Source organism: Pezoporus occidentalis, unplaced genomic scaffold, assembly GCF_034315485.1.
Source record: "Pezoporus occidentalis ecotype Australia unplaced genomic scaffold, CSIRO_AGI_Poc_V1 ctg187, whole genome shotgun sequence".
NCBI lineage: Eukaryota > Metazoa > Chordata > Aves > Psittaciformes > Psittacidae > Pezoporus > Pezoporus occidentalis.
Genome location: NW_026913715.1, coordinates 1291784 through 1304851, shown reverse-complemented (window position 1 = coordinate 1304851; position 13068 = coordinate 1291784). Strand labels below are relative to the sequence as shown.

Below are 13068 nucleotides of genomic sequence, written 5' to 3'. Positions count from 1 at the left end.
TTGTTTTAAAAGGCCCCCTGAGCTGTGCCTGGCTAGGGCACCAGTAAGGGAAGGTCCTTCTGGCTCAGGGTCATGGCTCTGCAGAGCTGTCACTGCCTCTGGGAATGTCTCCTGGAGGATGGTGTCAAGCCTGGAGGATGCAGGGTGTGTGGAGCCCACTCTGCCTCCTGCTTTCAGAGCAGGTGGGTTAAGAGCAAAGGTGCTGGTTTCTGGGAGACACAAGCGTACGGAGCATGTGGCATCCACTTCTGGAGACGTAGGAAGAGAAAGCCATGAGGGTTACAGCTGTGATGTATCCCATGCTCCCAACGGGCTTTTCCTGCCAGAGTCAGTTCAGGAGGAGCTCCAGGGATAACCGTGGCTGTTGGTGTGGTCCATGGTGGAGACCATGCTGCCACTGTAAGACTTGGCTGAACTCAGCATGCTGCACCCATCCTGCCAGCTGCTGCAGGTCACAGGACTTGTTCTGTGGGGCTTTTCTCCCCCTGCAGAGCCTTCCCCTTCTCATCCTGGGGTCCAGGTCTCACTGGAGGCAACTCCCTGCCTCTTGGCTGTGCTGAGCAAGGAGCTGTTAAACCCATCTGCAGGGTGACCCAGCTTAGTGACAGATGATGTCCCCAGGCAGGGAAGTGTGGAGCCTGGGGCTGGGCTGGGCTGCTGAGGAACCACAGCAGCGGCAATGTGATTATAATTATGACTTAACTGAGTTAGTGAGGCTGCCTCCTTGGACCCAATCATGCCCATCTGTACAGAGCACGGGGCTTTCTATAACCCTGCATCTCTGCACTGGTCCTGTTCCTGGCTCAGCCCCACGAGGAATTGCATTAGCATGATTGAAGAGATGGCAAACAGCAGAGCAGGGGCAAGGAGAGGGCTCCCCGAGCTGGAGTTGCTCCAGCTGCTTGGGCTGCCAGGGAGATTAGTGGCACAGCACCCTGCTTGTAACCAGCCTGCCACCAGCTCTGATTCTCACTGCTTGTTTCTTTGTGTCTTCCACACTCAGAACGGCTGATTACTCTTCCTTCTGCCTCCGTGACCTGAGATTACCTCCGAGATGCTGCCTGGCTGTAGCTGAAAGATGTAGATTATCCTTAAACTAACTAATTCCGGACACTCGGTGGTGCGGACTCTGGGCCGTGGCAGTCCAGGATGGGTGCTCCCCTTGTCTCCCGCGGGAGCTGGTGGATCCTCAGCACTTTCCAAAGCCTGGTGGCCAGTGTCTCTCCCATGGCTGCTGATGGTGCGAGCAGGCATGGACCGATCCTGCGCCCGGCCCTTCCTGGCAGCGCTGGCTCCGGTGCTGGGAATGAGCCGCCGGTGGGTGCGTGGCCGGGAGGGACCGTCCGGCCCCTTCCTGGCTGTTCCTGTGCTCAGGAAGGGCAGGGCTGTTTCTGTCACTATTTACAGCGTGCTTGACAAGTGCAAGTAAATGTGCTGTCAACAAAAGCAAACAGCGTGTAATCGAGGGATGATTGAAACCAGGGCCGGTGGTGCGGGGAGGGCTCGGCGCTGGGCTGGGGTGCAGGGGTGGCCCTGCTCCCCTGGGTGCTCCCCCAGGAGCCGGCAGCACAGGGAAGGTTGAATGTGGGTGACTGCTCTCCTGTCCCATACCCGGCCACCCCTGGTGTGCACCCAAGTCCCTCTGCAGTCCCTGTTCCCCAGCACCTCACTGCCCCCAGCACCACCCGTTCTTTTTACACTGGGTCACGTCCCAGACCTGCCTTTGGGGGGTGGCCATGTGCACACTTGGGCTGGCACAGCCGAGGGGCTCCTGGCACTGGGGTGGCTGTGATAAAACTTGGGGACAAGGTGCTTGTGACAAGGTTGGGGACAAGTGGGGTGAATCCATCTCTCTCTGGGTGCTTCACTCAGCAGCAGATATCACAGTGTGTTTGGCTGTTTGATGGGGAAGAGAGGGAGCAACTCTTCCCTGTGAGGGTGCTGAGGCGCTGGCACAGGGTGCCCAGAGAAGCTGTGGCTGCCCCATCCCTGGCAGTGTTCAAGGCCAGGTTGGACACAGGGGCTTGGAGCAAGCTGCTCTAGTGGAAGGTGTCCCTGCCTGTGGCAGGGGCTGGAGCTGGATGAACTCTAAGGTCCCTTCCAACCCAAACCAGGCTGGGATCCTATGAACATGCACCTTCTCACTTTGTTTTTGGCTCAAAGTCCTTCCCTTTTGGGCTGGGAACCTGCTGGCCCATCCATGGCAGCTCTGCTCCATAGGGCCCTGCTCACCAACCACTGTGGAGCAGACGGGGCAGGGCACAGCCACGGGTGCAGGAAACCTGGAGCTTCATCAGTGCCTGCTTTTCTTCCATGGTCTCGACGAGGGAAGCTGGGCAGGGCTAAGCGCATCCTACCTGCATCGGAGGGGCCAGCCTGACCCCGGCCACACGCACCTCATGCTGCTGTCAGTGTGCTCAAATGGGGAGACAGCACTGAGGTTTATTCTGCCCCAATAAGGAAGGGTTCCAGCATCAGCTGCCAGAACTTGGGAGCCAGGGTACAAAAGTAAAGCAAATAATTCCATGACAAGTGAGCAGAGCCCGGCTCTCACCCTGGGCTGGGAAATGTATTAGTGGGGGCAGCCACAGGCTGTGGATTCAGGAGGCCATGGGATGGGAGGTGCTGTCCCTTGTGAATCAGGCTCCAGTTCAGCTCTCTCCACTTGAGTGTCTGGAAGAAAGAGTCCCTGCCAGAGGTCTCCATTCCATCGGAACAAATGGGACCCTTGAATCCATGTTGGTGATCTCAATGCATGGTGGCATGTGGATCTCACCCTCGGCACCCGACGGGCCAGGGGAAGGACAACGTGTTGATGTTAATTCAGCCGGGAGAGGAGCTGAAGAGAGAGTAGTAGATATGAATCAGGCTGCAAATATAAAGTAGATGCAGTCTGAGCTGCCCTGGTTTGACCCATCCTGAGCCATATTCTTGCTGACTTTCAAGCCGCCTTTCATGGAACAAGCCCCAAATGCAACCAGGGCATTGAAGGCTGTGGGGAGATTTTACAGCTCCCTGTGAGGCTTCAAAGCATGTCTCAAATGTCCCTTTATGAATCTAAGGACCCTCTTTGTGCAGTAGCCTGACTCAATTCCCTGCAGTGCAAGTGAGCCTGGGTGAGTGTTGAGGGGTCCTGGGCTCATCTTTCACCTCATCATTCCCTTCCTGCACATCAGTTGGCTTCCAGCCCTAAGCACAGGGGCACACAAAGCCTGGGCAGGTGGAGGTTCTACTGACTGCTCACTGGGGATGGATGGCATGTGGGGCTGGGCTTTGTGGCATCTCCTTCAGCACCAAGCCCAGGCTCCATCAGGCTCTTGGTGCTAGTGTTGGTGGCATGGAGGTGCTGAGGCTGCTAGCCCAGGACAGCTCAGGGGCTCCTGAGGCCCCTGTGTGCTGGGAGCGAGCAGGAGGGATGGTGGAGCAGATGGAGCAGCTGTGAGCCATGCTCCAGTTTTATCTGTTCATGTGCTCAGCTGCATCCAGAGCCATGAGGAAAGCAGAGCTCTGCCCTCCAGCAAACACCAGCTCGTTTCTCTGGTGCTGTGTGATGTTCTCCTGGCCATGTCCAGTGCCAAGAGTGAACCTTCCCACATCCTTCCAGGCACGGTTCTTTAGGAGTAGCTGGAGCAGCTGCCAACAATTCCATAGTGGCCAGAGGTGGTGTTAAACCCTGGAGGTTTGCTCCTCATGGAGCCCCAGCAGAGCTGGTAAGAGTGAGCGTTGGGATCAGGGCTGGTCAAAGCCCAGACTCAGACTCAAAGCACTGGTTTAAGCCAGTGCTGCTGTCAGTGAAGGTGCTGGAAGTGGTGCAGTGCTGCCTGTGAAGGGGGACACTGCCTGTGCCAGGCAGGGCTGGCACTGTCTGCTCCACTGGAGCATTCCTGTGCCCGAGTGACTCCTGTTCCATGGTGCTCTCCCCTACTGTGGTGGGGAGCTGCGAGCCTGTGCTTGGGCAGACTCTGAAGGCAAGTTCAAGCAACTCCTTGCAAAAGTTACTCAAACCCTGATGTCTTTGTAAAGCTAGAGAGTGTGTTTGAAATGCTGGGGGCCTCTGGGTGGTGATACCCAGGGCTGTGTGTGACTGGGAGACATGGCTCCATCCTGTCCCATGGGATTCTCTGGCCCTTTGTGAGGCTTGGCATCCTGCCCTCTACAAGCACCTTCCTGATGGAGTGGCAAGAGCAGCAAGGGGATTACACTGCAGAGCATCTCCCACCTCAGAGCTTTCACTTTTTCCATAGAAAGTAGTTTGGGGAAAAAGCCCAACCGTGAACCTGCAGCAGTTTCATCAGGAGGAAGCATCAGAACCAGCCTGCAGCGTGGTGTCACTCAGGGGCAGGAGAGGGCAGGTGAGGGGGAGCTGCACAAGTGAATGTGTCAGGTCTCAGGGTGATGCTCAGCTCTTCGAGGCCAAGCGATCGTCTGCTTTTACCAACAGGTAACAGCACCTCAGGGCTCAGAGCAGAGCCAGGAATAGCACAACGGGCACAAGGGAGCCAGGGTGGGGGGAGGCTGGAGCAGCTTCAGCTGCTGCTCTACACTGACACCAATAAGTGCAGCAGCAGAGCCAAGCGCTGCGGCCACACGTGCCAAAGGCTGCAGATGCACCCAGAGCCCACCTTGGTAGGTTTTGCTTTCAGAGGCTGCAGTCTGGGGCTGTACCCTTTGCTGGGCAGGATCTGGGCACAGGCTGAGGAAGCAGCACAACGGGGATGTCCTTTCAGATCAAAGGTGTCTGCTCTGCTCCCTGCGCTGGTCGCCTTGTGCTGGGCTGGTCCCTGCTGTCTCCTGGGGAACCTGTGGCTGCTACCTGGCTTCGAGTTTGAAGGGTTCATGATGGGCAGCATCTGAAGGAGTGAAGGGGCATGTAGTGATGGGGACTTCCTGAGGTTCCCTGTGCCATATACATCAGCTGGCTCTTGCTGGGGGAGTGGCACTACAGTGCTCTGACAACATGGGCTTTGTGCTCCAGGGGCTTTTCCAGCCTTTTGCATACTCTCTGTTCACTGGCACTGGGGAACACCAACGAATTCAGCCTTTACTGCTGAAATCAGAGCTGTGTGCAGGGGATGGAGGGCACTGGGCAGGGGACAGGTTGGGGTCTGGAGCTGGGACTGCGTTCTCAGCTGCTCAGCCAAAGTACGTGGCGTGGGGAGGTTCTGCCTCTGCCAGGGGCAAGGCTCATGCCCTCGGTTAAGCCCTGGCTCCTGTTCAGGGCTGTGTTGCAGGGAGCAGAGGCACAGGGAGCAGCACTGCAGCGGCAGGGCTGGGCGATACCCCGCTCAGGCACCCTTTGCAGAGCTATCAATTGGGGATGACAGTAATGGGAAATGGGATTAGTGCAGGCTGCTGCCACGGGATCATTTCTTCCCGTGGAGGAGGATTTCTCCTTCCAGGGCTCTGAGACGCTTCATGGCCAGGGATTTTGTGTGGTGTGAATGTTCCTGCTGGTTGGGTTTCTACACCCATGCTTGCTTTTGCTCTTACACTAATTGCTCTGGATCAATTATTCATGGATTCAGTAATGAAGCAGGGAATGAGTACAAAGCTGCTGTGTTCCATCGCGGCTTGAGGAAGGCAGGAGTGGAGCTGCTTGGGGGATTCTCCTTGTGAGGACTCTCCCATGACTCCCATGAGGTTTTTCTCAAGTTCCAGTAGTTCTGCTTTGTGTTTCTGGCTTCTTTTCCTTCCTCTCAACCCCATGCTATGTATTGGATGCCTCTTCCTCTAGCCATGTACTTTGTGTTCCTCGTGGTCACATTTGAAGTCTTGAGGTGTGCATCACCAAAAGTTTTGGTAGCGTATCACAGGGCCAGGTAGAGGTTTCTGATCTGATGGCTCAGTTTGTCCATGTTAAGGACTGAAATGGTAATATTTTTCTTCCACCTTAGCAAAAACTCTTTGGAAACCCTGATGTTTCCCTGGGTGATGGAGGTGCTGTTTTCCCCATATCCCATCTGCCCTGGGGAGGGATGTTGCCTCTGCACGGGGAACACACTGCCAGCAGTGAAGCTGGCTGCATCCTTCCCAAAATCCCCCTGGAGAGGGACTTGGTCTCATTCCAGTGGAGTTCAATGCTTCTGGGGACAGGTGAGGCACCTTTGAGCAAGGATAGATTGAAGGGCAGCAGGAGCCAGAGAGGTTCCTCCATGGGGCACACAGAGGATGGGACTGCCAAGGTGTGGGGACAGCCCATGGGAGCACCTCTGCCAGCCGGATCTCGGGAGGTCCATTGGCTTCTCCTGCGGGGAGAGCACAGTCAGAGCAGCACAGTCACTGCTCTCCCGTTCACCTCGATGTCCAACAGTCTGTTACCTGCAGGGACTTTCCTGCTTTTCCCAATCCCTGATTGCCCCATCCCTGGCAGTGTTCAAGGCCAGGTTGGACACAGGGGCTTGGAGCAAGCTGCTCTAGTGGAAGGTGTCCCTGCCCGTGGCAGGGGTTGGAGCTGGAGGAGCTTTAAGGTCCCTTCCAACCCCAACCCGTCTGGGATTCTCTGAGGCTGAGGTGCAGGGCAGTGCTCCAAGGCTTGTTTAGCCTCCTCTTCCTCACTATTACTGCAAGAGGAAGATGTGCATTGCAAAACCTGAGCATCCGCATCAGCAGCCAGGAAAGGCTGAATTCCGTTTTCTTGTACCCGGGTGTTACTTGAGCCACGTGGCTCAAGGAGCAGAGGTCTTGAAATACGAAGCTGAAGCCTCAAAACCATCCCTGCCCTCGCCAAGCTGGGGATTTAAGGGGATGCCGCCCATCACAGCACCTCTGGCAGCACCAGGGGAAGTCAGCGCAGGCTGCAGCTCACAGCTGGGCTGGCTCTGGGGCTGGTGTTTTCCCAGCTGGCAGTCCCGGCTGTGGGACACCAGAAAGGGAACGTTACTCAGAGGAATGCTGGCGAAGTTGAGAGCCCACTGACAAACCCGCTTCTGTTCACTGACATTTGATGAGTTCTGGGAAACCCTGAGCAAATACAGCCTGAGAGCAGGGGGTTTGCTGTTCTCTCCAGTCTGGCTTTCAAGAAAGCTTTTGAGTCAGTGATGCCCAAAGTCAGTGTCTGGGCAGAGGGTTACATGTGCAGAGATTGAGGATGCTGGAACAGACAGGGCAATGTTTGGCATTTTGGGAGTGTCTTGAAGCTTGTTTAATATTAGGGACTCTGTTGCTCTTGCTCTGATCTCATACTTATCATCCTCCTTCCCTAAAACCACCCTGAATGCCATCCTGGGCTTGGAGGCAGCTCGTTCTTGCTCTTGCTCTTCCCCTCCCTGGGACGTGCTGCCTTGGCCACTTAGGAACTGAGGAACACAGTGAAGTGTGAGGTCCTCCAGAGGGGATGTAGTAAAGCCCCCAGGCCTTCCCCTTCAGGACAGGGAAACCCAGATGTTGAGAGTGGAAGACCAACACATTGAGGACGGAGGGACCCAGATGCTGAGGATGGGAAGATGCAGATGCTGAGAACATGGAAACCTGTATATTGAGGATATAGACAGATGCTGAGAACAGTGAGACCAATACGCTGAGGATGGAGAGAAGCAGATATTGGCCTCCTGAGCTAGTGCTGCTGGCCAAGGACCCATGCTGCAGTGAGACCATGGGGTGTTTTGGATGAGTCCTTGAAGTGGAAGGACAGCACGCTCCTGCTCAGACAGCATTAGCTGTGCCTCATTCTGCTGCCTCCTCCTGCAGCCCCTTGGCTGCAGTGATGGTGTGAAGGAAACCTGGTCACATCCCTGTCCTTGCTGGCCCAAATCAGCTTTGTGCAGCAAGGTGACCCTTGCCTCTGTGGTGATGAAGTCCCTCGGTGCCTCCAGCCGTGATCAGGCTCGTTGGCTGGCTGTGATGGCGTTGCTGCTGCTTTACCACTGTCTTTCACCCATCACTGTCAAGTTTAGCAGAGCTCAGCCATAGCCCTTCCTGCAAGGACAGGATTTCACCCTCCCAGTGATGCTTCCAACCCAGGATGGAAACCTTGCTTGTGCTGAGGCTGCTGCTCATACCCTCCGTGCCACTGAAGAGCAGCAGAGCTTCTGATTGAATTAGTGCAGGGGTTTAATTTAATCCCTGAATCTCATTTTAAAGGAGCCTGTTCATTTCCTTCTAGGGCCTTATCTGATGCGGGCAACCAGCAGTATTAAGCAGAAGGACTGGGCAGACAGGGAACTGTTTGGGAGGGGAAGGGCTTTTGGGGCATGAGCTGAGGCTGTGTGGGTTTTTCCTCTAATTATTCCATGAAATACTGATGACAGTGATTACAATACAAATAGGACACAAACAGCATCAGTAAAACATGCGCTGGTGCAAAGAGCATCCTTGCATGGCAGGTCTGGTAGCATTCCCTTTTTACAAGAGGTTACAATAGGAGGACTGAAACAGACCCAGGGATGGGATAAATTGAGCATTTGCTTTGTGCCTCCCACCAAATCCAGCTGTTTTTGGGGTGGGGGCGATGTTGCAGATGGGGCTGAGGACATGGTAGTCTGAATTTTAGTCTCCAGACTCACTGGGGCAGTTCAAGTGATGCTGGATCGCTGCCTGTGGTGAGTCAGGCTGGAGAGGGGCAGAGCAGCTCCTCTCCATGCTCACGGGTGTAAAGGGGGACCTTTGGCATCATAAAAAGGGCAAGGCCACAAAGGCTGAAGCAGCTCTGCTCTGGAGCCAGGCTGAGAGAGCTGGGCTGGGGCAGCCTGGAGAAGAGAAGGCTCCTGAAGGGGAGACCTGAGAGCAGCTCCAGTGCCTAAAGGGGCTGCAGGAAAGCTGGAGAGGGGCTTGGGACAAGGGCCTGTAGGGCCAGGCCAAGGGGAATGGCTTTAACCTGCCAGAGGGGAGACTGAGATGAGCTCTTAGGCAGAAGCTCTTCCCTGTGAGGGTGCTGAGGCGCTGGCACAGGGTGCCCAGAGAAGCTGTGGCTGCCCCATCCCTGGCAGTGTTCAAGGCCAGGTTGGACACAGGGGCTTGGAGCAAGCTGCTCTAGGGGAAGGTGTCCCTGCCCGTGGCAGGGGTTGGAGCTGGAGGAGCTTTAAGGACCCTTCCAACACAAACCATTCCATGACTTTGTAATGTTACTGGCTCTGCTTCTGTGGTTGGAGCTGAGCCCAGCTCTGCCGTGATGAGCTGCCCGCCATGGGCCCCTGCTGTCCTCCAGCCCACCAGTGCCGCCGGGTGCTGGAGGTGGTAGCCAGGAGGCCCCATCCCACTCCTGCCCCATAACCACCCGCTTGCAGCTGGTAGGGGAACCCAGAGCTCCAGGATCATGACCAGGACTGGGTGCTGTGGGAGTGATGGGTGATCTGCCACCTCCTGAGGACATGGGGATGATGCCATCCCACCCAGCCGGGGCACTGTTGGGGCTGTAGAAATTGGTGCCAGCCTTGTGGTTGGGGTGTCAGGAGCAGAAAGGCTCCCCAGGAAGGTGCAAGTGAGAGATTTGGAGTGCTTCTGCCCTCATCCTTGTCTTCTCTTCTGGGCAGATGCTGGAGACAGATGCTGAGAAGCTGGGGCAGGTGCACTCGGAGGACGGGAAGGCGGCAGCGCGTGATGCTCCTCCATGCACAGAGCCCGCTCTGGGAACCACCCAGGATCCTCTCCTGCTGGAAAAGCAGCCGGCGGCTACCAAGAGGGGAGAGGAGCAGCCCAGCACCCTGCCAGCCTTTGTCATCCCCGAGCTGCGGCTCGACAGCACCTTCAGCCAGAGCACAGCGGGCATGGCGGGCAGCACCACGGATGGTGAGGATGAGGAGGAGGATGAAGAGGAGGACGAGGAGGATGAGGAGGAGGAGGATGAGGAGGAGGATGGGGATGAGCAGTACTTGGAGAGGAACGAGGCGAAGCGCAGCAGCATGATCGAGACGTCGGGCTGTCAGCCCGTCTACACGCTGAGCGTGCAGAGCTCCCTGCGGCGCCGCACCCACAGCGAGGGCAGCCTGCTGCAGGAGGCCAAGAGCCACTGCTTCACCTCCGACACCACCCTCAACTGCTTGGACAGCCAGGGCACCACGGGCCACTGGGCCCTGCCCTCCCCCAGGACCCTCAAGAAAGAGCTCACCAAGAACGGCGGCTCCATCCACCAGCTCACGCTACTCTTCTCAGGCCACAGGAAGGTACGTGACCTGCTGGGTCCTGCTTGGTTGTGTGATGGGGAGTTCCTGGGGTGGAGGTGTACCAGCACAGAGCCATGGAATGGTTTGGGTTGGGAAGGACCTTAAGGCTCACCCAGTTTCAACCCCTGCCACGGGCAGGGACATCTTCCACTAGAGCAGCTTGCTCCAAGCCCCTGTGTCCAACCTGGCCTTGAACACTGCCAGGGATGGGGCAGCCACAGCTTCTCTGGGCACCCTGTGCCAGCGCCTCAGCACCCTCACAGGGAAGAGCTTCTGCCTTAGATCTAACCTGAACTTCCCCTGTTTCAGTTTGAACCCATCAACCCCTGTCCTATTGCTGCAGTCCCTGCTGAAGACTCCCTCTCCACCATCTTTGTAGCCCCTTCAGACACTGGAAGCTGCTCTGAGGTCTCCACGCAGCCTTCTCTTCTTCAGGCTGAACAACCCCAGTGTTCTCAGCCTGTCTTCATACAGGAGGTGCTTCAGCCCCTGATCATCCTTGTGGCCCTCTCTGAACTTGCTCCAACAGCTCTGTGTCCTTCTTATGTTGAGGGTTAACTGCACACACGTGGCCCCTCTCTCCATGGCCACAGCAAAGCTGGCATCTGAGTGGCCAGGAATGTCTCTGCCCCAGGCAGTCAGCTCTGGGAGATGCTTGGCAGTGTATTGATGCTCTGGGTGGGCATCTCCCACCAGTGTGTCCAGATCCTTTGGGTCCCATGTCCTGGAGAGCTGCTGTCCATTGTGGAGGGCCCATCTCAGAAGGTTGAGCTCAGCAGTGATTCCTGACCCTGCAGAACAGGAGCAGTGGAGGGCCATGCAGCAGGAGCTCTCACAAACCCGTGGAGCAGCACCTTGGCTGTGCTTTTGCAGGAACCAATGTGCCATTGCAGAGGTTGTGCCTGGGAAGTGCTGCTTGTCCGGGTGAAGCCTGACTGGGTGCTGAGAGCCCAGCACCCCGCTCTGCCCAACCAAGCTCACCCCAGCTTCATCTCCACCAGTGGCTGTGTGTGCTGCTGTGATCAGGGCTCTATTACTTGGCTCAGGATCATGCTGCGTTGCCCAGGGTCATGCTACACAGCTCAGGACCATGTCACACTGCTCAGGACCACGTTGCAAAGTGCAGGACCACATTGCATGGTGCTCCATGGTGCTGCCTCCTTGGCAGGAGGGGCTGGTAGAGAGCCCTGTTTGCCACCCAGCATGCAGTGTGGTGGGGTTTTAAGCCTGTGATGAGGTTAACCATCCTGCCAGCCTCATGCTGCTTGAGGAGCCACCTCTGCTGCTGTTCCCTGGAGCACTTTTTGGGCTGATGAGAGCCTTTAGCTCTAATCCAGGCTGGTCAGACGGGGCTGCTGTGCAGTAGGGTAGCCCAGAGCCTCTGATGCCAGCAGCTGTGGGCTGCGGGATTCAGAAACCTTCCCAGATGCTATCAAGAAAGGCCCTTTCTGGCAGGGACACAGAGCAAGGGAGGCGTTGGCAGCAGCCCTGCCCGCTGAGCGTGTCCCGACAGCGCTGCCGGTGCCGGGGCCGCTGGTTTCACAGTGCCGCTGTGCGTGCGGCCGGGAGCCTGCAGCCCTGCAGGCAGCGGAGTGCAACGGTGCTGGGGCCCCACGGGCTGCACTCGCTGCCGATGAGGGGGGGATACCCAGGGAGCGTGTCCCAGTCCTGCCCCGGAGAGCCCCCAGTGCCCGTCCTGGACTGACCCGGGTGAACCGGGCTCCTCCTGGGCTGCACTGCTCTGGCGCGGGGTGCTTTGGAGCCCCTGCAGTGGGGCTGCTGGACTTCCTGCTGCTGCCAGCTGTGGAGCAGCTCTGTCTGCATGGCCAGTGCCTAAACCCCCTGCCCGTATGCCCTCCTGGGGCACCCCTGCCTGCTCCTATTGCTGTGTCTCCCCAGCTCCCTGCTGATGTACATAGGATGCCTGGGGGCTGCAGCGTGCAGGGTGCCTGGCCACGACATGCATCGAGTTTTGTGCTACTGCCATCCCCCTGGGTAAACTTTGGAGGGATTTCTGTTGGGCTGTGCCTTTGGACTAGTTTGATAAAACCCGCCGAGGTTCCTGGAGTGAGGCACTGATGCACAATTCCCCTCTAGATCCCCTCCAATTTGGCAAGCACGGGTGATACCTGCACCCAGTGGCCTCAGTGGCAGGGCCACAGCATCCATGGAGCTGCTTGGTTGCTTCTTCCCCTCTGCGAGCATTTCAGAGGGGCTCACTTTGTTAGCCCTTTTAACACCATCGTGCCCAGCATCCCGTCCCGCTCCCCCCTCACCCCGCAGTGGGGCGGGGAGGGGGTTGTTTTCAGAGCATGCAGTGGTTGGGAGCGCTGGGACCCCTCGGGCGAGCTCCGTTGGTGCCTTTTGTCCCGGAGCACGGCGGAGCCTCTCTGGACAATGGCAGGAAGCGCGCTCCGGCTGCGTGTCGCCGCGGCCAGCCCGCCTGCCGGGGCCCTATCTGCCTGGGGAAGGTGCTTTGCAAGGGCTGCATTGTTTGGGGCCGATAAACTCCGGAAACAAGGGCGCAGAATGGAAGGAAGTGTCCAAAGCCGTGAGCTCCGGGCTGCGGCGCTGCGCGGCCAGTTCCCACGGGGAGGCGATCCTGGGAAGTGCCCTGCAGCCCCCGGCAGCGCAGGGATGAGCTGGATACGGGGCTGGCTGCGAGCATCTTCCAGTCTCATTCACCAATGGGAAGTTACAGTGGTCCCAGGGGTCTCCATGCCTGACCCCAGGCTCAGAAGCTACGCTGGTGCTGCCCCGAGCTCGCAGTGCATCCCATGTGCCCTTGGTTTGCTCAGGCTGCCCTGGGCTGCTGGGCAAGGAGTGGAGCCCTCTGGGTGCTCCTTGAACTTGAAGGCTCCCATGATATGACTCAATTACGGGTAAATTGTTCTGGTTTTTCCTTCCTGGGGACTGCTGGGGAACCCCTCATTGTTTCTGGGGGCCCAGCCTGGTTCTGGGGAGGACAAGG

At 57.4% G+C, this 13068-nt stretch overlaps 1 protein-coding gene across 8 annotated transcripts in view; it reads left to right on the top strand.

Annotated features, from left to right (window-relative positions):
* Positions 1–13068, top strand: part of RGS3 (regulator of G protein signaling 3) — a 75174-nt gene that overhangs the window by 55572 nt on the left and 6534 nt on the right. For all 8 annotated transcript variants that reach the window (XM_062616003.1, XM_062616004.1, XM_062616005.1 and 5 more), the window contains one exon: positions 9468–10097. In XM_062616003.1, the coding sequence (XP_062471987.1) occupies positions 9468–10097 (630 nt within the window). The remainder of the gene's footprint in view (positions 1–9467; positions 10098–13068) is intronic.